The sequence below is a fragment of the Mauremys reevesii genome, linkage group 9 (assembly GCF_016161935.1).
Source record: "Mauremys reevesii isolate NIE-2019 linkage group 9, ASM1616193v1, whole genome shotgun sequence".
In the NCBI taxonomy this organism is placed as follows: domain Eukaryota; kingdom Metazoa; phylum Chordata; order Testudines; family Geoemydidae; genus Mauremys; species Mauremys reevesii.
In genome coordinates, this window is record NC_052631.1 from 38,556,893 (window position 1) to 38,583,598 (window position 26,706).

The 26,706-nt window shown below is 53.7% G+C and overlaps 2 protein-coding genes and 1 long non-coding RNA gene across 3 annotated transcripts; all 3 read right to left on the minus strand.

The window, feature by feature from the left end:
• Positions 1-3,536: 3,536 nt before the first annotated feature.
• On the minus strand, positions 3,537-6,814 carry LOC120372079 (maestro heat-like repeat-containing protein family member 7). The gene is made up of 5 exons (XM_039488794.1): positions 6,740-6,814; positions 5,801-5,902; positions 5,428-5,530; positions 4,920-4,979; positions 3,537-3,913 (listed from the first exon to the last, which is right to left on the minus strand). The coding sequence occupies exons 1-5, from the start codon at positions 6,812-6,814 to the stop codon at positions 3,729-3,731; spliced, it is 525 nt and encodes a 174-aa protein (XP_039344728.1). The 3' UTR covers positions 3,537-3,728.
• Positions 6,815-13,350: 6,536 nt separating this feature from the next.
• On the minus strand, positions 13,351-19,715 carry LOC120372395 (maestro heat-like repeat-containing protein family member 7). The gene is made up of 4 exons (XM_039489466.1): positions 19,605-19,715; positions 19,087-19,231; positions 13,647-13,825; positions 13,351-13,539 (listed from the first exon to the last, which is right to left on the minus strand). Exons 2-4 carry the CDS (start codon positions 19,216-19,218, stop codon positions 13,398-13,400), a joined length of 453 nt encoding a protein of 150 aa, XP_039345400.1. The 5' UTR covers positions 19,219-19,231; positions 19,605-19,715; the 3' UTR covers positions 13,351-13,397.
• A 7-nt stretch (positions 19,716-19,722) lies between these two features.
• Positions 19,723-25,466, minus strand: LOC120372396. The gene is made up of 4 exons (XR_005584942.1): positions 25,447-25,466; positions 21,585-21,685; positions 20,383-20,532; positions 19,723-19,758 (listed from the first exon to the last, which is right to left on the minus strand). It is a non-coding gene; the product is annotated as an uncharacterized LOC120372396 (long non-coding RNA).
• Positions 25,467-26,706: the final 1,240 nt, after the last annotated feature.

Consider the following 26,706-nt stretch of genomic DNA (forward strand, 5'->3'; position numbering starts at 1 on the left):
GTCCAGATTAGAAGGCAGAAAAAAGGAACTCGGGACGACATATTCGCCGAGCTCATGCAGTCCTCCAGCGCTGATAGGGCCCGCTGAATGCGTGGTGGTAAACAATTGCAGTCACGTAATGCATTACAGGAACACGAAGAGAGGAGGGAGCGCGATGAGAGCAGGCAGGACACTATGGTCGAGCTCATGGGGAGCAAACTGACATGCTGCCCTGTATGGTGGATCTAATGCAGGAAAGGCAGAAAGATCACAGATTGCCGCTGCTGCCCCTGTATAACTGCCCTCCCTCCTCCCCAAGTTCCATAGCCTCCTCACCCAGACGCCCAAGAACACGACGGGGGAGGTCTAAGGGGACTCACACACTCAACCCCAGAGGCTCACCCAAGCAGCAGAAAGTTGGCATATGTGAACTTTTGATTTGGTTTCTGGACTTCTCCTTCCCTTCTTCTCCACCCCCATAACCCAACCCCTCCTTCCCCCATTTACCTTCTGATTTCTCTCCATGTGTTGTGCAATGAATACTAAAGAATGGTTTTTAAACAATTGTGACTTTATTTCCTTTCATATATATAGGGGCGGGTAACTTCAAGATAAACAAACACAAGTGTCACACTGTACCCTGGCCAATCATGAAACTGTCTTTCAAAGCTTCTCTGATGCACAGCACACCCTGCTGCACTCTTCTAATCGCCTTGTTCTCTGGCTGTGCGAAATTGGCCACCAGGCAAGTTGCCTCAACCTCCCATTCCGCCATAAACGTCTCCCCCTTACTCTCACAGATATTGTGGAGCACACAACAAGCAGCAATTACAATTGGAGTATTGGTTGTGCTGAGATCTAACCAAGTCAGTAAACTGCGCCAGCGCTCTTTCAAACGTCCAAAAGCACATTCGACCACCATCCTGCATTTGCTTAGCCTATAGTTGAACTGCTCCTTACTACTGTCCAGGGTGCCTGTGTACGACTTCATGAGCCATGGCATTAAGGGGTAGGCTGGGTCCCCCAGGATAACTATAGGCATTTCCACATCCCCAACAGTAATTTTCTTGTCTGGGAAGTAAGTCCCTTCCTGCAGCTGTTCCAACAGACCAGAGTTCCTGAAGTTGCGAGTGTCATGCACTTTCCCGGCCATCCCACCTTGATGTCAGTGAAATGTCCTTTGTAATCCACCAGTGCTTGCAGCACCATGGAAATGTACCCCTTACAGTTTACATATTGGCCGCCCGGTGTGCGGGCCAAGATAGGGATATGCGTTCTGTCTATCGCCCCACTGCAGTTAGGGAACCCCAGCGCATTAAAGCCATCCACAATGGTCTGCACATTTTCCAAAGTCACTACCCTTGATAGCAACTGGTCAATGATTGCATTGGCTACTTGCAGCACAGCAGCCCCTATGGTAGATTTGCCCACTCCAAACTGATTCCTGACTGACTGGTAGCTGTTGGGCATTGCAAGCTTCCACAGTGCTATGGCCACGCACTTCTCAACTGTGAGGGCTGCTCTCATTTTGCTGTCTGTGCTTCAGGGCAGGGAACAGCAAGTCACAAAATTCCCTGAAAGTGGCCCTACGCATACGAAAGTTACGCAGCCACTGGGAATCATCCCAGATCTGCAAAACTATGTGGTCCCACCAGTCTGTGCTTGTTTCCTGGGCCCAAAATTGGCGTTCCACGGCATGAACCTGGCCCAACACCACCATGATCTCCCAATCGCTGCATGCTGTGCTTCTAGGAACAGAGGTGTCCATGTCCTCATCAGTACAGTAATCGCTCTGTCGTCGCTTCCTCGCCCATTTTTGCAGAAACTTCACATACTGCTGGATAATGCGTGAGGCATTTACAATGGTCAAGACTGCAGCAGAGATCTGAGTGGGCTACATACTTGCCGCGCTATGGTGCCTGCATGGGTAATCCTGGAAAAATGGCATGAAACGTAGGAGAGCTGTTCGGTTCAAGATGGCTGATAAAAGGCGGGAAATGGTTTCCTTCTGTAGCTTTCAGTGGAGCCCAGCACCGACAACATGGAGAAATTTGCTACTGATGCAAGAATGGGAGAGCAGAGTTTACAGCGGAAGCTGTGCTGCTCGGTTGACGATTATTCTGCCAGGTGAGTTCTTTCACCCGACCTTCTCAACCTTCCTTTATATTTCCTATTCTATTTAATTAGCCTTTAGTTTTTTAAATTGAGTTCAATTTTTTTTACTCTTATAATTTTTTAGTCCCAACAAAAATAACCTTTTACCACGTTCTTACAAACTCCTCTCTCTTGTTGCTTTCTCTAGTTTCCCCTCTTTCTTCTATTTAAGATAACCTTTCTTTCCTTTTTTCCTCTAAGCCTAAGCAATCTTTCTTTTTTTAAAACTCCTTTTCTTTAAGGCCTCTGTAGCGAGATGGCATAGTCTCCTGTCCTGACAGACAGGGAGGGATCCGTGAACGCCCCCCTGGTGGGTAGAACGGGGACTTGCATGGCCTCCCCGCTGGAAGCAGAGGGGTGGGACAGGAAGCGGAACTATAAAAGGCTGGTCCTCCAGCTCAGTCGGGGGAGGGCTGCCTGAGGAACAGGACGTCTCTTCCCCGTTGCGTGAGCCCAGACCTAACGGAGACCGCTCTCCTGACAGAGACCCAGAGGTGCTGACAAAGCTGCCAGATGCCAGGATCTCCGAGGAGCTGGGGGGGCTGCCACTAGCTGTCTATCCCAGCGGGCGAACAACAACCCTGGAACCCATGTACACACGGAATGGGTGTGTCGGATGGAGCCAAGGGAAGCAGAATTAGGTTTGGCTGTGTTATTGACTACAAGCCAGCCAGCGTGTGGCGGCTGGACTTTCCCGCTGACCCAGTGGCGGACAACTCCACTGCTGTTAGGGTCCTGGGCTGGGATGCAGTGGAATGGGAGGACCTGAGTTCCTCTGCCCCTACCACCTCAACGTCAGGAGTGGCAGCCTCCCCCCTGGTTGTCAGGAGGCCTGAATTGGTCTGGCACCCACCTGAATCCAGATGCCAGATGGTTGTCCTGACATTCCCACCAGAGAGCTAACCTCCCCTAGACTGCGACAGCTTTGCCGGACTGTAGGCCAGAGCCCCCCTACTTGACTGCTGCCCTACCCTGATCAAGGGCCAGGCAAATGGACCTCCTGCTGCTCTGCCTGCCTGACTGTAGGCCAGATCCCCTTCTCGACTGACGCCCTGCCCTGATTGAGGGCCCTGGGCAAACAGACTCTCTACCGTTACTTGGCCTGACTGCAGGCTAGAGCCATTAACACTGAGCTAATTTTCCCCTGAACCACCGTACCCGGAAGTATCATAGCAAGGGGTGTGGTCTCCCACCCAGATGGACGGACGGTGGGGCCTGGGGGGGGACGACTGCAAACCCTTTACAGCCTCTCTTTCTACTCATTCGTATTTTTTCTCTAAATATGTCAAAACATAAGCACACAACCTTCCCCCGGCCAAACACAGAAAAATAATACAAAATAAATTTTCAAAATGGCCGACGGCATCAAAAACGTACACGACTGGAAATGGGGACAGAGGGCAGGACGTAAATGCAACACGGTGCATGGAAACCTGTCCAAAAGTACATGATGATGAAAGCTATCGAGCAGTTAACTACTCACATGGCTGGGCAGGGCAGGCAGCCAGTTGGGAAGAAGCCATGTGTTCCACCTTGCTCCAGGTGGGCTCTGATGCACCAAGCCCCCAGAGAAGGGAGGCTGGCTTTTCCCAGACCTAGGGCAGCTGGGCAGCTTCAATGAGCTGGCTCTCCGCAGTGCACATTGTTCTTATCCTATGGACCAATGTCCATAGGCTGAAGCAGGCTGGAGGCTGGTTCTTGAAGGCCTCCAGGATGAAGATGGTCTGAGAAGCCAGGCATCGGACTGAGGACTTGCTGTCCTGCTGCAAGCCTTTGAGGTCTAAGATTGAAAGGAAGGAAATGGAGGTCAGAGCCATGGCACTCTGGAGAGCCCCGGCAGGCCAAGCCAGGTCTGTACCTCTTGGCCCACAACAAGGAGGCAGCAGGCCAGGTGGCAGGAGGCAGGGGACTAGCGGGAACAACCAGCAACCCTCACTAAACATCCCTGCCACCCTCCACAGCTGGGGGAGCCTCCAGACACAGGCAAGAAGTCCCAATGAACCCCATTCACTCACTATTTCTAGGACTGCCTCCTCCCTGCAGTATCTGAGAGCCTCATCCCTGCCTGTATTTACCCTCCTCCTTCCCCCCCAATGCATAGATGGGCACTTAGGCCTAGAGAGGGGGAGAGTCACAAAAGGGGCTTGGGCATTGTTAGGCGCCGCCTAACTTCAGGTGCTCTGCTGCCTTCCAGGAAATGCCGAGGAGGGAGCTCAGCCATTCTCTAGCTCCGGTTGGGAGGCCCAGCTGTGAATCTGCTCTGGGAGTGAGGAGTCTGAGCTATGTCACCCACCCTTCCCTTTTCCCGAACAAATGTGGTGGAGATGCTGCTCTGCCCTGTGCTGCCCAGGAGTCCGGACACGCAGCAGGGAGGTAGGTGACCGGACGTCACTTCAGCCTCATTTGGAGCAGTGGCTTGACCCCAGGTGTCCCACGTGGAGGTGACTGCTCCAAACACTGGGCTAGTGAGTGCAAGGGGGGAGGCAGCACCCCACTTTGGCTGTGTTTGTGGGGGGCAATCATCTGCGAAGGCCAGCCAGCTCAGGCCCAGTTTGGGGATCTACCAGGCCACAGCTCTGAGGTCAGGGCTAAGTGCCTGGGCACATGCCAACCAGCAGACACGACAGGGTGAGGGGACAGATGATCAGGGGGTTGGGGATTGACATTTTGCATCCCCTTGTGGCTCTCGCCTGTGACCACGTTGCTGGCGTCGGAGATTGAACCCACCCTGCAGCCCTGGGCCATTCATCCCCCTAGTGCTCAGTACTCAAAGCGGGACCACTCACTGTCGCAGATGGCGTCCAGCTTGTCCTGGCTCCCCTGGTCCAGCTTCCGGGCAGTGAGCCCTACACACACAAACAGCTCATCACATCCCCGCGTCCCCAGCAAGGGTGTTAAAGAGCCTGTCACCCTCCAAGCACCGCGGATTTCCCCCGCCCATCACTGGCCAGGACACGCTTCTGAATCCCCAGGGGAAAGGGCGAGTCCCCAGAGATGGCTACAGGGCTGGTTGCCAAAGGAGAGCACAGCGCCTTGAAGGTCCACTACCAAGAGCCCATGGTGGGGTGGGGGCGGAGAATGGGGACTGCATGAGGAGCAGCGGGCTTAGAGGGGTCCCATCAGCCGATCAGGGCAGTTTGGGGTGAGCTTGCTCCTGTGGGTTTCTGACACCCCTTCGCCTTCATTAGGGAATCAGGAGCCCAGGGATCACTTCTCGCTGCTGGCAGGGACTGAGGAGAGCCTGGGACCAGATCCAACCCCTCTGCTAAAGGGACCCCTCTGCTCTGTGGTTACCTAGGAACCTGATGGCTGCTTCCCTAACTGGAGTCTGTGGGTTCTGCAGGAAGGCCATGGTCTGGCCCAGGAAGTCATCAGCTCTCTCCTTGTAGTGGATCACCTAGGAGCCAGAACAAAGGAGCACAAGATTATTAAAGGCCTTTCCGTCCCACAGGCCAGCTTGCAGGTGTGTGGAGCGCACGTCCTGTTTTTTCCCCTCCTTCCTGTGCTGGGAGGATCACGCAGAGGGACCACACCCAGGGCCAGGTGTGGTCCCGGGGCTGGGGCTCAGTGTGGGCACAGAGCCAGGCAATTGGGGGTGCCCTATCCACTGATTCCTCCACTTCTGCCAGCGAGGGCTGTGCAGTGAATGGCCAGAGGGCTCCCTCACCAGGCAGTCACAGCTTCGCCAGGTTTCCTTGTGCTGGATGAGGCCACTGAGCTGGTGCCACCTCAGGAATTGGGCGGCACTGCTGAGGGTGTCCCAACACACCTGCAAAACAAGAGGGGCCGGGGCGAGCCGGACACAGTTATGGGAGCTGGAAGCCACTAGCCTAGTTACCGGAGGCCAGGGAGGCCGTGCGTGCTGAACGCTTCCCTGCCCTGGCTGCTCACGGAAGGGCGGCGGTGTGGCTAAGGCAATGGCTGGAGACCTGACTCAATTCCCAGCTCTCTGTGCAGGAACTCAGGCAAGTTGCTTAGGCCCAGGGCTGCAAAGGGATTTAGGTGCCTAATGCCCATGGGGGTTCAATATTTTTGAAGCTGCGCCTCAGTTCCCCACCTCATGGGGTGAATTCATTAGTGCTGGTGGCATTTGTGTCCCAAGTGATGGGGGCCATGAGCACTAGCATGTGCAGAGGCATGGGGGGGAGGGGCTTGGGCATGTCATGGCTAGTACGGGCTGTCCGGGCCGCTTGGCTAAGGGCACATTGGGTCCTGTGCACCATCTGGAGGCTGAGTAGCCCTGCTCCTGGTAGGGATATGGCCAGGGTTGTGCTCTTCCCACCAGCACAGCCAGGGGAGTGTGCGGAGGCCAGTGGCTGTAGGAGTGGTGAGGCGACCACTCGCCCCACCCAATCTCTCAGCCTGGCTGCAGGGGGGTGTTGAGCTCAGAGGATGCAGAGAAGACTCAGCAGTTGGGTGGGGTGCCATGGTCATGGCACTACTGGACTCAACATTCAAGTGATTTTGAGTGCCTGATTGTCACAGCTCTGAGCACCTGCCCTCTACCGGCCAGACCCTTTAAAGGGGGGTGTCACATGTTGCCCCCCCCCAAACAAATGGTCGCTCTGTAACTATCTCAGACGCAGACTCCAATTCGTGGCCTCACCTGGGACACGTTGGGACACTCATCATGCACAAGGAGGAGCAGTGGGACCAGGCTCTGGAGCACATGCTCCTTCATCTGCCTCCGGTTGGGCCCCTTACAAGCTCCAGCAGGTCTTTAAAAGGGTGATGGAGAGCACCTGGAGCTTGCTGGTCACCTGCAAGAGATGATATAGGGAAGGGAGGAGACACTGTGACAGTCATTCTCATCCAGCGGGGCAAGCGCACACTGTGCCAGAGATGTCTGCCCTGCAGGGGGTATTGGTAACTCACCCCGAGCCATACAGCCACAGCTGGGGCCAGAGTCTCATGGGCATAGCGCCATTGAAGGCAATAGAGATGCAGATTTCCACCAGCTGAGGGGCTGGCCTGGTAACTTCTTGGCCAGGGAGAGCAGTAAGCTGGGGTGAGACTGCCCCTGGGCTCTCACAGCCAGCTCTGGGTGCACTGACATCAGCACCCGCCTGTGTCAGCCAAGGGGAAACATTCAGGGTGGAGCAGCGCCAGGACAGGGGCGGCAGAGAGGGAGCGATGAGGAAAGATTCAAAGAGCGAAGGGGGGGTGTAGTTTGTCCACCCGCTTTGCAGGCCCAGCTCACACTGGTGTTGACCCACAGCAGCCCTCTAGCCGGGCCAAGGAGGCCAGGCATAGGGGGCAAATTCCTACCATTGGTGTTTGTTTGGGCCATGCTCAGGGACCTGGGGTGAATTTAACCAGGGCCAAGGGGTGGTAAATGTGCAGGAGCTCCCAGATAGGGGGCCTTGGATGCCATGACTGGAAGCCACCCAGCCTCCAGGGGTTTGGGGTGGGGTGAGGGTCAGCTCAGATGGTCAGCTGGGCAGCTGAGCCCAGATGGTCAGATGGTCAGCTGAGCTGGTCAGCTGGGCAGGCTCTGTACAAAACACGTGGGAGGGTATGGGGGCATCAGGGCTGCACTGCAGTGGGCACAGGCAGATGTTGAACTGGCACCTCTCTGGTCTTCCTCCAGTTGTTGAGGCCTGTTTGCCTTTCCTGGTGATGGGTGTAGTAAGTGCAGGCCATGATAAAGGCCCAGTATGAGGCCTGAGGCCTGAACTAAAGTAATGAACAAGACTTTGCTAACATAAAGCAAAGGTAAGCTGTGAGCCAGAGGCAGGCCCTGCTCACAGAAGCTGGCAAGGAAAGGGCTGATACGTACTAAAAGGTACTGAACATTCACATACTTGCACATTCCACACAGATAACAAAGAACAGGCTGGCCCATCCCAATGACAGGGGCAAAAGGGTAAAATGATGGATAGAGTTGTTTTGATCGAACCAACATGTACAAGGTAGAAGGTTTCACCTAAATAAGTAGAAAGTTTGTACAGTGCTAAGTGGAGGTTGTACCTCATAGGTCAGGTGTGATGTGTAACTTGTTTGTGTCTGTGTATAAGAATGCATCCCTGGGGCGGTGCCTTTGTCCGGCCGAGGGGGCAGTGGAAAGTCCCGCCACTGAGCCGGGTCCATTGCCAAGAGGCACTTTCTCGTAGTATGCCCTGAATTAGGCTAAGAAACCTACAGGGAACTGCAATTGTGTCCGAGGTCGCAATAAACCTAGCCGACGTGGCTTTGCATCTTACTGGACTCTGTGGTTATTGGGGTTGTCGTCGGGTCTGCTGTGTCAGCTATCTGCAGAGCTGGGGTAGCACACAGAGGGAACACACGCACGCAGCCGAGTGATATCAACAAGGAGAAAGCAGAGCACCACACCGGTAGCACTCTGACAACACACTTCTGACAACAATGGGCGTTGTGTTCATTAACACTATTTGGATATAACCCCTGCCCCATAAAGAACCTGTTCTGTTCCCCCCAGGCCTGAGAGGGGTTTGGTTTAAAGGGCTCACCCCAGGGCGAGATCCTGCATCCTTGGTCCAGGCTGCCCTGTCCCTTTGGCCAGCTGGGGATCCAGGAGACCCTGGGAACAGCTTTAGCCAGGCCTGTGCCACTACTAAATAAAGAGCGGCACGGTCCCAGCAGAATTCGGGAGGGCTGAGAGTAGGATTTACCATTATGAGAGCTGGGAGTCCTCCAGGAGCCCCCACTGGGGCATTACCCCTGGAAGGCAGTAATGGATGGGCCCCTTTCTCCTGCCCGCTTGCTGGATCTCGCCACACAGTGTGGGACTGAACATCAGTCTGGTGAATGCGCCAGCGGGGCTGGTTGTGGGTACAAAGATCTGAGGAGAACTTTCCCTCCTTTGGCGCTGCCCTGCCATGAGAGCGAAGAGGAGAGGAAAGGGCGGTAGCTGTAGAACCTACAGACAGAGCCATTTCCTTATGGAGCTGACAGGCCAGCTGTAGGATTCCTGGCCAGGGAAAGGAGGGCAGATTTTCACCAAGGTACCATCACTTGTCACCCTGGAAGCCAGCAGAGCATTGCAGCACCCTGTGCTGCAGAGGCCCCTCGCTGCATGCAGGCTCAGGAATGCACGTCCTTCCCAAGGGGAGCCTCGTCCCCAGGCTGCCCTCATCCTTGTCAGTAGGCTTGCGGGACACCAGGGTTCCCATCCTTTCTGCCATGTGCTCTCATGGAGAGTGAGAGGAAGGCGGGAATGGGCTCATGATTTATGACAATCCGTTTTCTGGCTAGGACCATAGCACAGGCCCTGCTAGCCCACCCCCTAGCCCCCACTCACATGTCTGCAGTTTGATGGGATCTCCTGTGAGCTGCCAGGCCTTACATCATGAAACAACGGCAGGAGTTGCGCAGCCACTTGCACAGCCGCGCAGCTGGCGCTCTGCCTGTCCATGCCGGCGAGGAGGTGTTTCAGCACGGCGATGGCCTTGCGGATGAGGTCTCTGTCTACCTCCTGGAGTCGCTCCAGGACATCTGGCAGCAGATGCTGGAGTTTCCCCACCTGTGTGAAACAAGGAGCTGCTTTACGAAACACCCCCCAGTGACCCAACAAGCCATTTCCAAAACAATGTCTGCCTCCCCTGCAGACAGAGGCATGGGAGCTAGGGGTGCTGGGGGTGCTGCAGCACTCCCAGGTTTTACGCAGGGCTCTGCTCCTGGCCCCACACACAGGGTCCCAGCTGCCGGCCCTGTGCCAACCCCCAGCTATGGCCCCAGCCTTGGTCCCTTGCCCCATCCACCCCCACCCCGCCTCCTGGAGCCATGGCCCTGCTCCTGACCAAAGCTCTAGTGGTGGAGGGGTGTGTGGACAGGGTAAGGGGTGTGTGTGCAGCACCTCCACTATAAAAAGTCTTCCAGCGCCCCTGCCTCCAGAGACATATTACAGCCTCAAAGCCTTTGCACAGCCAGCTAAGATCACGGGAAGTGGGTCCGGCAACCTGCAACATAAGCAGCTGCTTCCTTGTACTCCAGATCTCAGGGGATGGTTTTTATTAGCAGATATCATCCGTGGAAAGTTCTCTAGACAACACGTTGACCCCAAATAAATCAAGTGTATTATTGTTCGAATAGCACCTCGAGGGCCTGTCTGCAATGAGGGCTTGTGCTGGGGGCTTTCCAGGCACAGGAAGAGACGGTCCCTGCCCTGGAGCTTACAGGCTAGACACACGAAGGCAGGATTTCTATCCCCATTGTACAGACATGGAACTCGGGCACAGAGAGGTTACGGGACTTGCCCACAGTCACTTAGGGAGTCTGGCAGAGCCAGGAACCGAACCTGGGTTCTCCTGAATCCTGGTCCTTACAGCCCAGCCTAGGGGAGGGAGTCGATTTTGCACACTAGTTCTAGGGTTAGGCTGTTACTAAAAGCCAGATTCAGTCATTTCTGTGTTTGGTTTTTCAACCTTTCAAAGACAGCCCCACAAAATCTCAACCGGCATCAGGGAAAAAATAGGTCATATACAGGCTAACCGGTTCCGGAAAGGAAAATGAACCACAAGCAAGTGAAAACCAGGCTGAAGTGCATGGAATGATGGGAATGGTGTGTAACAAAGAGAATTACAGTCACGCCCTCTCCATGTCTGATCTAGTCATAGTCCGGGTTTAATAAACCGGACTGACCCCCCTATTCTCAGGCGAAGTAAATTATCATTAACGAGAGTTGCCTTCAGATTGTCTCCTCTTTACCAGGCTGTCAGATCTGTGTATTTAAGTCCCAAGGGCTTTCTCTGCTTTCACTATATTGTGGGTATCAAACTTGTTATGAGATCTTAGCAGCAAAAGGCCCTTCCAGAGCTCTTCAGAGGAGCGAGTGCTGCAGGACAGAGCCGTGACGTCAACAGTTAAAACCTATGAGGCTTTAAAAGGGGATTTGTAGGAAAAAATGGTTCCTAATTGTAGTGAAATGGCTCTATCCAAGCGTCCCTGATCACTGGGGTCGCCAGCATTCCCTGGGGGTCTAGAGTCTGCAGCTCTGCTGCTACTCTAGTGCTAGGGTTCTTTGGATCACAGAGACCCCAGACACAATCAGGCCCAGCTGTGCCAGATGCTCCACACACCTAGAGACGCACCCTGCAGGAGCCAGGCCCTGCCCTGCAGAACAGCAGACAAAGGCCAGGCAGGGGCTTGCCCAAGGGCACCCCGCAGGTCAGTGGCAGAGCCAGGAATAGAAGCCAGGGCTCCTGACTCCAGGCCAGGGCCATACCCCCAGGGAAGGTTTCAATGACCCCAGCCCTGCAGCAGCTCCCTGCGGTTCTGGGTTTATCCCCCAGCCCTCCTCCCCTCTCACCTTCTCTGGGTGAAGGGCCAGATTGAGGAGGCCTTTGAGCGCCAACCAGCGCACCACGGTGGTGGGGTCTCTCAGCAGCCCGCTCATCTCCTCCACGATGGCGTCTTCCAGCTCGCTGCCAAGGTCAGGGCACTTGAGGAGCTAACACACCAACAGCAAATCAAGCTAGAGAACGGGGCTGGCCTCTCGCGACTCATCTCTGCCACGGGGCCCTAAGCTCCACTGGCCAAGGCCCGGCATGGGCTGCATGCAGGGCATCGCAATTGGTCACCGTGTGGGCCCCACTGAAAGCGCTTCTGGCGGCGGCCCCTCGAGGCTCCAGCTGAGATCAAGGCCTGCCCTGCTCCTCACTAAGGCTCAGCTGCACGGAGCAGTGGTGTGTGTGCGGGGTCTGCAGCCTTGCGCTCCACAGGGTTGCCCGGTCTGCGGGGGGCAGGTGAACTGGCCATGAATGGGCAGGCGGCTGCCCGGCCTGCACATGGCACACGGATGTCAGAGGGGCTCGAGGGCCGAGGTCACACAAGGGACCATTCTATGGAACTGAGTCTTGGGAACAAGAGACACCTGACCCTGGGCCTTGCTCCAGCCCCGTGACACCAGCTGGGACAGGTAACAATGCCCAGACTGGTGACTCCACCCCTAGGGTTGTAGGAGCTTTCCCTGCCCCTGCTCACCCACCCACCCCAGGGCCTTCAGGGCCACCCCTCTCCTGGCCATAGGCATGGCGGCAAGTTCCATTGGCCCATTGGCCCCAGATAGCGCCGCACCCTCCCAACTCCTCCCAGAGCCTGCCCCCCCACCCCTTTCCCGCACTCCACTCTGGCCCCCAAACTCCTTCCCAGAGCCTGCACCCACTCCCGCCACACCCCCTCCTGTCCCCAAACTCCCGCCCAGAGCCTGCATCCCCACCCTCTCCTGCACTCCCACCCTCTGACCCATCCCCGAGCCTGCACCCCAGGCCCCCTCCCCCACCCAAACTCCCTCCCAGAGACTTAGGCAGGTGGGGCAGAGTTTAGGGGCAGAGTTTGGAGGGCAGGTTCTGCTGAGCACCACCAAAATTTCTACAAATCTGCCGTCCCTGGCCATAGGTCAGCCCCATGCCCCAGTCACCGCTGGGCAGGCGCTTCTCACGACCCTCACCCGCTGGTGAGGCTCACCTGAATGAAGGCGCCACGGCCGGGGCGTACCGCCTATCGTCCGATCGTTGAGGATGGCCATGACATGGTGGAAAATCCAGTTTCGCTCCTCGACATTGGCGAAACCATGGCCTGGCATAGGAAACACAAACACCACATCATCAAGGTGGGCAAGGACTGGTCCTCCATTTACGAATCTAACCAGACCAGTGCCACAGGACGGGATCCCGGGCGACTAGTCACGCGCAGCTGGCACAGACTAGTTCCTGCTGGCTTAAAATGCCCAGCGGCTTATGTGCTAGAGACCCAAACCCTTAATCACTCGACAGGGAGCCCTTCCATGAGGCCAGCTCTGAGCACGTAGTGCTGGGGCTTCAAGAGAACTGCAGACAAAGAAGGGTGTTGGTGGGGTCGGTGGTCTTCCTCATGTGCCCAGATATTGGGTGATGAGAGACAGAAGGGTGGGTGAGAGAATATCTTAGATTCACCCAAGACAAGCGCTGGAGCTTTCTGTGTTAGCTTCTCTCTCACCCACAGTCACTGGGCCAACCAAAGACATTCCTTCCCCCACCTTGTCTCTCTCATGTGCTGGGTCTGACAGGGCTACACCAACGCTGCGGAAAGACATGGCGGAGGCTGTCTTTGCCCAGCCATGCCTGCCAGAGACATGCAGGAAGCGGTTTACGCCAGGCAGCGCAGGGTGGAGAAGTAGCCGACTGACCCCTTGGCCAACAGCACAGAGGCTGCGGCCTGTTCCATGCAGGCGATTGGGAGCCGCGTCTCACCCAGCAGGGAAGGCAATATGGCCGTGTCCTGGGCCAGGGAGGGGAGCTGCTGCTGTGATCGGTTCTGGGCAGCACTCACCGGGCAAGCAGGCAGACACCTTTGTGGTGCGTGTCGGAGCTCATGAGCAGGTCCCAGCGGCCATGCTTCATCATGAAGGTGGCCTGCTCCTTGTAGCCAGCGCATAGAAGCAAAGCTTCCATGGCCTTCACCGCGAACCTGTGTGCAGAGCGAGCCTCTTGTTACTGAGTGAGCCCAGGCCAGGCCCTGCTGCGTGCCTGCGGGCGACGCTGCAGAACCCAGGCTGGGTGTCGGGCTGGCGGTACCTGACGGGGCTGAGGGGTGCGGCCTTGTCCTCCTGGTTATGCTCCCTCTCCTGCGAAGCAGTGTGCTGCACTGTGTGGGTGACATGGAAGAGCAGCGCGACGTAGAGCTGAGGGAAGAGCTCCTTCACTTCCTGCCTGCAGGCCTGCTCCTGCAGGATCACATATAGGGCTCTTGTGGCCTGCAGATAAGAACAGGAGACAGACATTGCTGCAGAGATTTCGTCCTTCCACGCTCCCCCAGGGCACCTAGAGGGTGGGCTGGGCTGGGGCTAAGGCCTGGGATGCTGGGTTCAATTCCTAGCCTGTGAGACCTTGGCTAGAACCACACAAGGGACTTGGCCCAGCGTGGCCATGCCCAGCTTCATGTGCCCTGCTGCCCAGTGGACTCACAGCCCTGGGTTAAGTGCCCAGGCTCCGTATATGCTCCAGAGAGAGAGTCAGTTGGGCCAATTGTTAAAGCGGGTGAAAGGGATGGCCTGGGTAATTTCAGGCCTGTCAGCCTGACATCGATCCCAGGCAAGATAATGGAGCAGCTGGTATAAGATTCAATTAATAAAGAATTAAAGAGGATAATTTATTTAATGCAAATCAACAATTTTTGATGAGATTACAAGTTTGGTAGATAAAGGAAATGGTATTGACATAATGTATGTAGACTTCTGTAAGGCGCTTGAGTTGGCGCTGCACTCCAGTTTGATCGGAAACCTAGAAGATACAAAAGTAACGTGGCACACTTGAATTGGATTATAAAGTGGCTGATAGGTCTCAAAATGTAATTGTAAACTGGGAATCAGCATTGCACAGGTGTGTTTCAGGATGGTCCTTGCAGGGATCGGGTCTTGGCCTAAGCGATTTAACATTTTCATCAATGACCTGGAAGAAAACATCAAATCGTCACTGATAAAGTTTGCAGATGACACAAGAATTGGGTGAGTGGTAAATAATGAAGAGGATAAGTCACTGATACAGAGCGATCTGAATCACTTGGTAAACTGAGGAGCAATCAAACAGTATGTGTTTTAATATGGCTCATTGTAAATGAATACATCTAGGAACAGGATGAGGACTCTATCCTGGGAAGCAGAACTCTGTAAAGGACTTGGGAGTCCTGGTGGATAATCAGCTCATGTGATCCTGGGATAAATAAACAGAAGAATCTAGAGTGGGAGTATTTGGCACTGGTGTGACAACTGCTGGGATCCTGGGTCCAGTTCCGGTGCCCCAATGCAAAAGAATGTTGATGAATTGCAGAGGTTCAGAGAAGAGCCATGAGAATGATTAAAGGACTAGAAACCATGTCTTATAGTGATAGGGTGACCAGACAGGACAGGGGTTGGGGGTAATAGGAGCCTATATAAGGAAAAGACCCTAAAATCAGGACTGTCCCTATAAAAATCAGGACCTCTGGTGAGAGATATAGTGAGAGACTCAAGAAGCTCGATCTATTCATCTTAACAAAGAGAGGGTTGAGGGGTGACTTGATTACAGTCTATTGGTATCTCCCTGGGAAACAAATATTTAGTAATTGGCTTTTCAGTCTTGCAGAGAAAGGTCTATCATGATCCAGTGGCTGGAAGTTGAAGGTAGACATTCAGACTGGAAATAAGGCATAAACGTCACAGTGAGAGTAATTAATCATTGGAAGAATTTACCCAGGGTGGTGATAGATTCTCCATCACTGACTGTTTTTGAACCACGACGGGATGTTTTTCTTCAAAGACCTGCTCTAGGAATGATCTGGGGGCAGTTCTCTGGCTTGTGTCAGGCAGGGGATCTGACTAGATGATCGCAGAGGTCCCTTCTGGCCTTGAACTCTATGAAGCTAAGAGTGAGGAGCTGCCTAAACCAACCAATAGGAAATGCGGCGGAGAAGGATGTGGCCTAAGCCCCACCCCTAAAGGGAATTTGGTATCTATCTCTACTTGGGAACACTTAAATAGTCATTGGAGCAGAGTTTTGACCCCAGGTCTCCCAGTTGGGTACCCTAACCACTGGGCTAGAGACAGTGGTGTAGTCGAAAATATGAAGGTCCTGGAATGCCACTAAAATACTGATTTTCTTCAATATGAATTATAGAAATTCACATTTTATTTGTCTACTGAATTTCTGGTACAGTAATCCTGGGCTAAACCAGGCATGGCTGGAGACAGGCCAGCTGTCCAAAATAACAAGGTATTGGATTTTTTTTTAATTGTACACTCCCCCATAGTAGCTATTCAATTTATTTTAAATGTTGAAATCATTGTGCTGAAATGCCATTACTGTGTATGCAATAGAATACAATAGAAATGCCATTACTGTGTCTACAATAGAATATGTAAAAGATATAACTCTAGACAGTAGTGTACAGTACAGTGGTAAAAACCCAATGAATCGTGTACGTTTTCTTTTTACTTTAGCCTATAGGCTAATGAAAATAGAAAATAAATCATGCTGCTGCACTACAGACATTACTGTATCAGGCTGAAATAATAAAAGTTTATTTTAAATGTAGCTAGTAGGCTACACAAGTAACACAAAATACATCAAGGCATAACGGACTGGAGTAGCAAAGGCCTGCTGTAATGCATTGATCTAATTTTTACAAGTATTTCCACAAAGCGTCTTTCTCCATATTGTATTTTCTGTGTCTGTGAATCAGAGGGAGAACAAGGATGTCTGAGCCAAGTTCTGGCACAGCTGAGAGGATGCCACATGGAAAATGAAGGGCCATGTAGCTTGCTAAACGTGAGTGATGATGTATGCGGAATAAGCCCCTTGCTACATTTCCATTCACAATCATAGTCATGTGGCTGAGGTATGGCTACACTTGCAGCTGTACAGCACTGGGAGTTAAAGCTGTCTTCGTACAGCTGAGTAGGAAAGCACTGCAGTCTGTCCACACTGACAGTTGCCAGCGCGCTGTCGTGGCCACATTTGCAGCATCTGCAGCGGCATTGGGAGCAGTGCATTATGGTCAGCTATCCCAGCGTTCCAAGTGGCTGCAACGTGCTTTTCAAAGGGGTGGAGTGTGACAGGAGCGTGGGGAGAGAGAGTGGATTTTGGAGCCAACACTGTGTCAGCAGCTGCCTTGCAAGTTCCAACCCCCTCCCTAGCCCTCTCTGACTCACTGAAAGTGAACAGCACCTCTTTGTCTTTTCCTCACAGACCAGATAAGCAGCCGCTCGTGAAACGGACCCTCCTCCCTCCCCTCTATTCAAGCAAACACTAGCTGTGGGCCTTCCAAAGGGAGCCCTCTGCCTCTGCTCATTTACAGCAAACAGGAGCTGTGTTTGTTTTTAATAAGCAGCTCCCGGGCCCAGAGTTTGCAACAAAACAAAGAGCGGAACCTTCACTTAAAAGGATTATGGGAAGCTTCCGGAGATCAGTCACTGCGTACTAAGGTTATTCCCTATTTACACTGGTGCCCCAGCGCAGCAGCAGCAGCAGCAGCAGCACAATACTCTTTATTCCTCTCGGGGAGGTGGAGTACAAGCAGCGCTGTAGCCAGGGAGGTACAGCGCTGTATGTGCCTTGCCAGTGTGGACGGGGAGTGAGTTACAGCACTGTTGGTGGCTTTATTGTGCTGTAACTCTCAAGTGTAGCCAAGGCCTTAGATAAAGTGAAAAGGAGGTAGGGCAGCTGTGTAACCAATCTGGTCTGTCACTGACAGAAATTGTCAATGCCTAGCATGACTTTCTTGATTATACTGGTCAGAAGTGCCAGCTGAGCTGAAACCACTGCTCAGCTCCACGCGTGTGATTTCATGCAGCATGGCTGAGTGTGAACGTGGATTTAGGCCTTGGCTACACTTGAGAGTTACAGCACAATAAAGCCACCAACAGCGCTGTAACTCACTCCCCGTCCACACTGGCAAGGCACATACAGCGCTGTATCTCCCTGGCTACAGCGCTGCTTGCCTCCACCTCCTCGAGAGAAATAAAGAGGATTGCGCTGCTGCTGCTGCTGCGCTGGGGCACCAGTGTAAACAGGGAATAACCTTAGTACGCAGTATCGACTCATCCCACCCCCTTTTCTGGCTCAGGTTACAGCCTCAGGTACTGACCCTCACCTAAAGTCATCCCCTGCTCTCCCATCCCCCATGCAGACAGTCCCAGTAAAACTAAACACCATTTCCAGATCAATCCATCCCTCTCCCTACAGCGTCACAGGGCTATAGATAACAAAATGAAATTCACCAAAGACAAATGTGAGGTGCTACATTTAGAGAAGAAAAAGCAAATGCACAGATACAGAATGGAGGATAACCAGCTGAGAAGGATCTGGGAGCTGTGGTGGATCACAACCTCAGCATGAGTCAGCAATGCGATGCTGTTGCAAAAAAAGCAAATGCAATTTTAGGTTGCATTAACAGAGGTATAGCCAGGGCCGGCTCCAGGCGCCAGCGTGCCAGCGCGCTTAGAGGCGGCAATGAGGCAGCGCGGGGCGAGGGCACTCTGCCTGTCGCCGGGAGGGCAGCAGGCAGCTCGGTGGACCTCCCACAGGAGTGCCTGCGGAGGGTCCGCTGGTCCCGCGGCTCCGGTGGACCTCCCGCAGGCATGGCTGCGGATGCTCCACTGGGCAGCGGGACCAGCGGACCCTCCGCGAGCACGTCTGCAGCAGGTCCACTGGAGCCGCGGACCAGCGACCGCCAGGCGCCCCACGGCGTGCCGCCCTGCTTGGGGCAGCGAAATTACTAGAGCCGCCCCTGGGTATAGCATGCAAGTCATGGGAGGCGATAGTACCACTCTACTCAGTGCTGCTTAGGCCTCAGCTGGAGTACGGTGTCCAGTTTTGGTCACCAATGTCTAGAAAGGATGTGGAGAAACTGGAAAGGATCAGAGGCGAGTGACAAAGGTGATTAGAGGATGGAACACAAGCCATAAGAAAAAAGGCTGAAGGAACTGGCTATGTTTTGTTTGGAAAGGAGGAGATTAAGGGGGGACTAGATAATGGTCTTCAGATACTTGGAAGGCTGCCATAAAAAAAGATAGAGAAAAGTTGTTCTCTCTTGCTACGGAGGGCAGGACAAGAGGTGATGGGGTCAAACTACAGCACAGCAGATGTAGATTAAGCCTCAGGAAAAACTTCCTAACTGTAAGAAGAGTAGGACGATGGGAAAGATGCCTAGGGAGCTTGTGGAAACTCTTTCGCTGGAGGTTTTCAGAAGGAGGCTGGAGCCATCTGTCCAGGGTGGGTTAGAAACAAGAAGTCCTGCATTGTTGCAGGGGCTGGACAGGCTGACTTTGCGATCCCTTCTCACCCTGTGATTCTATGAGTGCTGCTGAATAGCACCAGGAGAGCGTTTCGGCGTGTTCCGGCTCGAATATAGCACTGGCTAAAGTCACACTCTCTCTCTCTTTGGCCCAATGACTATACCCCGTGGGAGACTGAGAGACCCCCTCAGGCCATGATGGGGACACACAGCACTCCTTCCCTTGCTGCAGGGGCTGGTACTTACGGCCAAGGAGGCGACGCCGGCCGGTCTCTGAGAGAGCTGATGCCGTCGTGGAGCCTGCCCCTGCAGCCTGCTGACCAGCTCCCTAAGGATCTTTTCTGTGCTCTTGGGCTGGGATGTCAGCATCTTCCACATCTCCGCAGCAACACTGCAAAGGGAGAGAGCCAGTGGCACCCGATCAGAGCCCTGCCAGCCTCCTGCACCCCTCAGCACTGGCACGCCTGCTGGGTCTCCCCTCACCGGCCGGCCCTTTGTTGCCCTCCTGCTCCTGCAAGGACCCCGTTGGCTGGTGCAGGCTACATGGAGCCAGGTCTGAGTGTCAGCCACAGGAGGCCGAGGATGCCGTACAGGGTTTTGCAGATTGGCCTGTGTCCAGGGCAAGCCAGCCTGCAAAACCCTCCAGGAGAAGCAGCAGCTCTGCAGGAGCAGGAGATCTCTGGAGGGTTCTGCACTCCCCTGTCTCTGGCAGCGGGACCAGTCCGGGGACCCAGAGTGCAAGTGGTGGTAGCCGCAGCCCGTACCTGTCACATGACAGTGAGCAGCCCAGCAGGGTTCCGACCACCTCCTCGCTGAACTGGGAACCCAGCAGGAGAAGGGCCCTGAGCAGCTCCTGCCGGGCAAGTGGCTCGCTGATGGAGTCAGGTGCTTATGAATGCTCCTCACAGCCTCTGACACCTGGAAGGAAAATGGGGAGGTGGGGCCTTGGCTTCCTCGCACGGCTATTGATTGGGAGCCAAGGACCTGCTGCACCTGAGAGCCATCTGCCCTCCCAGAACCTCTTCACCAGCCCCAGGCCTAGAACACAGCACCAGTTCCCAGCCTATCGATTCATAGACTGCAAGGCCACTGGCGGTCATGGTGATCACCTAGACCAGGGTAGGCAACCTATGGCATGTGTGCTGAAGGTGGCACGTGAGCTGATTTTCAGTGGCACTCACACTGCGGGGCCTGGCCACGGTCAGGAGATCTGCATTTTAATTTCATTTTAAATGAAGCTTCTTAAAAATTTAAAAAAACTTATTTACTTTATATACAACAATATTTAGTTATTTATTATAGACTTATAGAAAGAGATTTTCTACAAACATTAAAATGTATGACTGACACGTGAAACCTTAAATTAGAGTGAATAAAGGAAGACTCGGCACACCACTTCTGAAAGGTTGTTGACCCCTGACCTAGACTGACCCCCTGCATTTCACAGTTCAGAGAACTGCCCCCCAATAATGCCTAGCACCCAGAGACAGAGTCTCCCACGGATGGGCTCCCCCAGCACGGTGTTCTCACTGCAGCTCTTACCCTCACCAAGCCTAGGCCGGGAACCTCCAGGATCTTATGCAGCATGTTCCTGGCTGTCACTGCGTCATGGACGCTGGAGTCTCTCACGCCGTCGATAGCAACGAGGAGGAAGTCCATGCTCTCGGATGGGTTGAAGTACTTCCCAAACAGCTGAAACAAACTGCTAGTGAAACCCCTTTTGCTGCCCAGCGCGGATCTGGTCAGCGGCCAAGCAGCCAGGACTGGCCCGGCCAGGAGTGCAGGCAAACCCCACTCTACCGGGACAGGCCTGGCTTACTGCACCTGGGCAGCACAGTACCCAGCCAGCAATTGGAAGCTGTCATGCATGGCAGAGGCCAGCGTGGCAGTGCACGGGGGCACAATACTGCGCAGCACGGATACACTCTCTAGTGCTCAGCAGGGGCTGGTGCTCGTACGCAGATGCAATGATGCCTTTTATTGCATTAATCTCTGAGAAGCTCCCAGCAAACCTGACAAGGAGCTGGGATCAGGTTTGGATGAGCCCCAGTGCATCTTGCGGTGTGTCATGTAGGCAGGTATATTGGGCTGCATTAGTAGAAGCATTGCCTGCAGATGGAGGAAGTGATTATTCCCCTCTATTGGGCACTGGTGAGGTCACATCTGGAGTATTGCGTCAGTTTTGGGCCCCATACAAGAGAAAGGATGTGGACAAATCAGAGAGTCCAGCAGAGGGCAAGGAAAATGATGCGGGGGCTGGGGCACATGACTTGATAGCAGCCTTCACTACCTGCAGGGGGGTTCCAAAGAGGATGGAGCTCGGCTGTTCTCAGTGGTGGCAGATGAGAGAACAAGGAGCAATGGTCTCAAGTTGCAGTGGGGGAGGTTTAGGTTGGATATTAGGAAACACTATTTCACTAGGAGGGTGGTGAAGCACTGGAATGGGTTACCTAGGAAGGTGGTGGAATCTCCATCCTTAGAGGTTTTTAAGGTCAGGCTTGACAAAGCCCTGGCTGGGATGATTTAGTTGGGTTGGTCCTGCTTTGAGTAAGGGGTTGGACTAGATAATTTCCTGAGGTCTATTATTCTTTGAGGTGGAGTGGGCCATAGGCAGGTCTCTGTCCCAGCTGGATGGGGTTAGTCACATCCTGGGTCTGTCCCTTCCCCCTGACTCCTAGGGTGTTAATTTCTGACTCCTGATAACTCTGGGCACAACAATCCCAGGAAGCACTGACTGTAGTTACCGATGTGATATTGCTGATGTTGGTGACCCAGAAGGCTCTCTCAGTTTGACTGTCCTTGAGGATCTGCCGATACTCTGCGCCGTGCTTCACCAGCATTTTGGCTGACCCAGGAGAGAAACAGACAACAGGCAATATAAATCAGACCTTGGTTAGCAAGCGGGAGTTTTGCAAGGAAGTTTAGAGAGGGTGTGTGAGAGACAAGTACATCTAACAAACATACTGTAAACTCAGGCCAATAACCTGTTCCCCCATCCCTCCCCCAAACTAAACAAACTAACCTCCCTGGAAGAGTAAAAATAAACCAGGCAGAAGGGCAGCAGCAGCGTGGGGCTCTCAGTTGATTGCACTGAATGCAGCATGTACGATTACCAGCCCTGTGGGCAGGTAGCATATGTGGGCATTTGGCCCAAGGAGCTACTGGCCCTCGGAGACCAGGAGACCAGAGGGCTGAACTGGTGGAGCCAAGGAAGACAGTGAGGTACATAGAGGAGACTTTTAGGGATGCAGTAGAGTAGTCCCACTCCCAGTCTGACAGCCTCTGTGCTGCTGAGGAGGGTGAAAGTTTCGGGGAAGGAGACCATCGAGCTGGGGCAGAGGAGACGATCCCATAGTTGGGACCCACCTTCCAGATGAAGTCATGATGTCCTCTCACACTGAGGCTACCCCTCCTGAGGTGGGAATCCCACTTACAAAGAGAAGCCAGGAAATAGTAATGGGATTCAATCAATAGGCACATAAACAGTTGGGTTTGTGATGACTGGGAGAACCGCATGGTAAATTGCCTGCCTGGTGCAAAGGTTGCAGCTATCACGAGACATCCAGACAGACTTATGTGCAGTGCTGTGGTATGTAACCTAGCGTTTAAATCGGCCTCTGTATGAGATAGCTAATGTGAGAGTGAATTTTAAAAAGTCTCCAGATGTGATCCTGGTAAGCCTGACTTCAGTACCAGGCAAATTGTTGAAACTATAGGAAAGAACAGAATTATCAGATCGTCGGTGAACACAATTTGTTGAGGCAGAGCCAACATGCCTTTTATAAAGGAAATCATGCCTCACCAGTCTACTAGAATTCTTTGAAGGGGTCAACAAGGATGTGGAGAAGGGTGATCCAATGGATATAGTGTACTTGGACTTTCAGAAAGCCTTTGACAGGGTCCCTCACCAAAGGCTCTTAACCTAAGGAAGCTGTCATGGGATAAGAGGGGAGGTTCTCTCATGAGTCAGTGGTTAAAAGATAGGAAGCAAAGGACAGGAATAAATGGCCAGTTTTCACAGTGGAGAGAGGTAAATAACGTGGTCCCCCAAGGATCTGTGTTGAGACCAGTGTAGTTCAACATAGTCATAAATGATCCAGAAAAAGGGGTAACCAGTGAGGTGGCAAAATTTGCAGATGATACAAAATGACTCAAGATAGTTAAATCCAAAGCAGCCTGCGAAGAGCTACAAAGGGATCTAAAAAAAATGAGGGACTGGGCAAGAAAATGGCAGATGAAATTCAATATTGATAAATGCAAAGTAATGCACATTGGAAATCATAATCCCAACTATACATACAAAATTATGGGGTTGAAATGACCACTCAAGAAAGAGATTTTGGAGTTATAAGTAAATAGTTCTCTGAAAACATCCAGTCAATGTGCAGCGGCAGTTAAAAAAGCAAACAGAATGTTGGGAACCATTAGGAAAAGGATAGATAATAAAACAGAAAAATATCATAATGGTTCTATACAGTGGTGAGCTGGAGCCGTTTCCCACAGGTTCCCAAGAACCGGTTGCTAAAATTAGACCTCCGTGGAGAACCGGTTGTTAAAGGGCCAGGGGGTGGGCAAAGAACTCCGGTCCGTGGGCGGGACCATCCTGTTGCTCCCAGGATTCCCAGCTGGGGAGGCTGAGGTTCCCCTGGACCCTCCCCCGCTTCCCCCCAGCTGCAGCGTGGCCAGCTGCCGGCGCCAGCTGGGCAGCTCAGCTGAGCTCGGGAGTCGTCCTGCTGCCGCTTTTTGAGTAGCCCGGCAAGTGGGGTGGGAGAGGGGGCTGCTGCAAGCTCCAGGGCTAGCCAGAGGGGAGGGAAGGGGAAGGGGCAAGTGGGGCAATTGGCCCAGGCCCTGCAGGGGCCCCCGGCCCCACGAGGATGTCTCCCCCGGGCTCTCCCCCGCTTCCCCCACCCCGCAGAGCCGCAGCATGGCCAGCAGCTGGGCAGCTCAGCTGAGCTCTGGGCTGCCGGCAAGGTAAGGGGACGGGGGGCTGCGAGCTCCGGGGCTGCAGGGTGGGGCAAGTAGGGAAATTTGCCCCGGCCCCTCGGCCCCACGAGGATGTCTCCCCCGGGCTCTCCCCCGCTTCCCCCACCTCGCAGAGCCGCAGCATGGCCAGCAGCTGTGCAGCTCAGCTGAGCTCTGGGCTGCCAGCAAGGTAAGGGGCGGGGGGCTGCGAGCTCCGGGGCGGCAAGTGGGGCAATTTGCCACGGCCCCCTGGCCCCACGAGGATGTCTCCTCCCGGCCCCACGAGGATGTCTCCTCCCGGCCCCCTGCAGAGCTTCAGCGTGGCCAGCAGCTGGGCAGCTCAGCTGAGCTCCTGAGTCGTCCTGCTGCTTTGAGATGCCGGCAAGGTAAGGTACGGGGGAGACTACGAGCTCCAGGGCTGCGGGGGGGAGGGCAAGTGGGGCAATTTGCCCCAGGCCCTGCAGGGCCCCAGACTCTCCTCTGCTTCCCTCCCTTAAATCAGAACTTTTATAGGGAACCAGTTGTTAAGATTTTGGCAGCTCATCACTGGTTCTATATAAATCTATGATGCTTGAAACCTTGAATACTGCCTGCAGTTCTGGTCGCCCCATCTCAAAACAGATATACCAGAATTGTAAAAGGTGCAGAGAAGGGCAACAAAAATGATTAGGGGGATGGAACAGCTTCCATATGAGGAGAGATAAAAAAGATGGGGGACAAGGGTACACTTCAAACACTGTATCGCCGTAGCTGCACTGGCGCTGTAGCGTTTAAGTGAAGATGCTCCTATGCAAAGAAGCTCTTAATCCACCTCCCGAGCGCTGGCTAGGTGAGTGGGAGAGGTACTCCTGCCGACAGGGGTGTGGATTTTTCACACCCCTGAGCAATATAGTTATAACAATATAGGTCTGTAGTAGAGACCTGGGACTATTTCGTTTAGACAAGAGATGACTAAGGGGGGATATGATAGAAGTCTATAAAATCATGACTGGTATGAAGAAAGTGACTAGGGAAGTGTTATTTACTCCTGCACATAACAGGAGAACTAGGGTCACTTTATGAAATGAATAGGCAACAAGTCAAAAACAAACCAAAGCAGGTATCTGTGCACACAATGCACAGGCAACCTGTGGAAATTGTTGCCGTGGGATGTTGTGAAGGCTAAAAGTATAATTGGATTCAAGATAATCAGGGCATGTAACCCCATACTCTGCATGTCCCTAAACCTCTGACTACCAGAAACTGGGACTGCATGTCAGGGGATGGATCACTCAAATTTCCCTCTTCAGTTCATTCCCTCTGAAACATGAAGCACTGGCCACTATCTGAAGACACAATATTGGGCTAGATGAACCATTGGTCTGACTCAGTATGTCCATTCTTATGTGAGTTATGAAGAGTAGAATACGGATAGAGGAAGCTAAAGACATCGGGGGAAACTCCATGGCTTGCAGGACTAAGGAGGGTTTCTTTAAAAAAAGTGAATTAGGAACAAAAGAAATCATAGCAGTGGTGTAGGCTCATTACTAGATGGAGACTGTTTAAAGGTTGCAGAAAAGGTGGAAGTGTTCAATAAATATGTTTTCATGTTGGAAACCCCATGTCAGTGTATTTAGGAAGGACAAGGGTCTCCAGTGCTCTTACATTTTAGCAGCTGCATGGAAGGAGAAGAGGTGGTGAAGTCCCTCCACAGCCGATTGCCAGATCTCCTGCTCCTGCTCCACACAGCACAGAGTGAGACACCCCACCAGCTGGCCCAGGACTCTGAACTCCTCCACTTCCTGACGGAGAGAAGGAGCAAAGGGAGTCACTCGCCCCTGCAGACCTAGCGCAGTGAGTCCCCCTGGCATTGCCCTAGCAGTGGGTTAGAACAGGGAGGCAGAGGCCACCGCAGAGAGACTGGGGACAATGAGGCAGGAGGAGCTGTGGGGCCCATCACCAGGGGCTGAGGAAAGCTCAGCAGGGACGGAGAAATCTGGGCAGCAAAGTCAGCAAACGTTACCCCAGTGGGGACCCAGGTAACGAATGAACTAACGTCAGTCTCCATCTCAAGGGCAAGTTCCTAATCCCAGCCCCTTCTCCCATCCCCTCCCTTCTTTGACCTCAGGCCCAGGAGCTTGGAGTCACCTTGGACTCCTCTGCTCTGCCTCCTGCCTCTCTCACTCCATCCTGGAGCTCCCAGAGCCCTCCCTTTCCGCGCCGCCCCAGCCTGCCTGCTCTCTCCTGCCGGCTCTCTCCTGCAGCCTTGTCCTCTCGTCTCCCCCTCCTGCAGCCCCTGCACTGGCTCCTGCTCTTCCCCACCTGGCACCAAGCCCCTTGCCCTCCTCTCCCGGGGTCTGCACAGCCTCCCCACTCCCACTCCCCAGTTCTCTGGCGCCTTTGGCCGCCCATCCCTTTCACTGTGTCCCCTCCCACCTCCCTCCTTCTGTTCTGCTGCCCCAGCCTCTGGGGCACATCATCCAGCGCCCCGTCCAGCTGCCGGAGGAGGCCCTTCCATAGGGGATGGAGCATCTGGAGCAGCTCAATGGCCCTGAGCATGCAGAGCAAGGGGCGTTCATCTGGCAGCCTGGCAGAAGCTGATGCCAAGGCATCCCACAGGCGTCTGACAAAGGGGTGAACAGACACCTGGGTTCGGAGGCTGCTGTCAGGGCAATCCTGTGTAAATGCATTGACCCTGCAGAGCAGACTTTGGTGCTAGGGAACAGCGGGAGAGTCCTTGGAGACAGAATGATGGAACTCGACCCAAAGCCCACTGGAGTCAGAGGAAAGACCCATCGACATCAGGGCTCGTTAGATTGGACTCCTACTGAGGATCTTGCTGAGTCACTATTCTAGGCCTGCATTTTCCATGCCAGGGCATGCTGCACCGCAAGGCTGTTCAGTGTAGTTAGGAGGTGGCCAGGG

Bases quoted from the DNA above. Each gene is read 5' to 3' on its own strand.
- LOC120372079 (XM_039488794.1), bottom strand. From the start codon at position 6,814: ATGAAGGAGCATGTGCTCCAGAGCCTGGTCCCACTGCTCCTCCTTGTG. The intron at 4,980-5,427 runs GTAACCACAGAG...TTGTGTGTGTAG, and splicing joins AGCAGCCATCAGGTTCCTAG to GGCTCACTGCCCGGAAGCTG. The intron at 3,914-4,919 runs GTGAGTGGTCCC...TTTCAATCTTAG, and splicing joins GCTGGACGCCATCTGCGACA to ACCTCAAAGGCTTGCAGCAG.
- LOC120372395 (XM_039489466.1), bottom strand. From the start codon at position 19,218: ATGTGGAAGATGCTGACATCCCAGCCCAAGAGCACAGAAAAGATCCTT. The intron at 13,826-19,086 runs GTAAGTACCAGC...TCTTATCTGCAG, and splicing joins CCGGCGTCGCCTCCTTGGCC to GCCACAAGAGCCCTATATGT. The intron at 13,540-13,646 runs GTACCGCCAGCC...CTCTGCACACAG, and splicing joins GCACCCCTCAGCCCCGTCAG to GTTCGCGGTGAAGGCCATGG.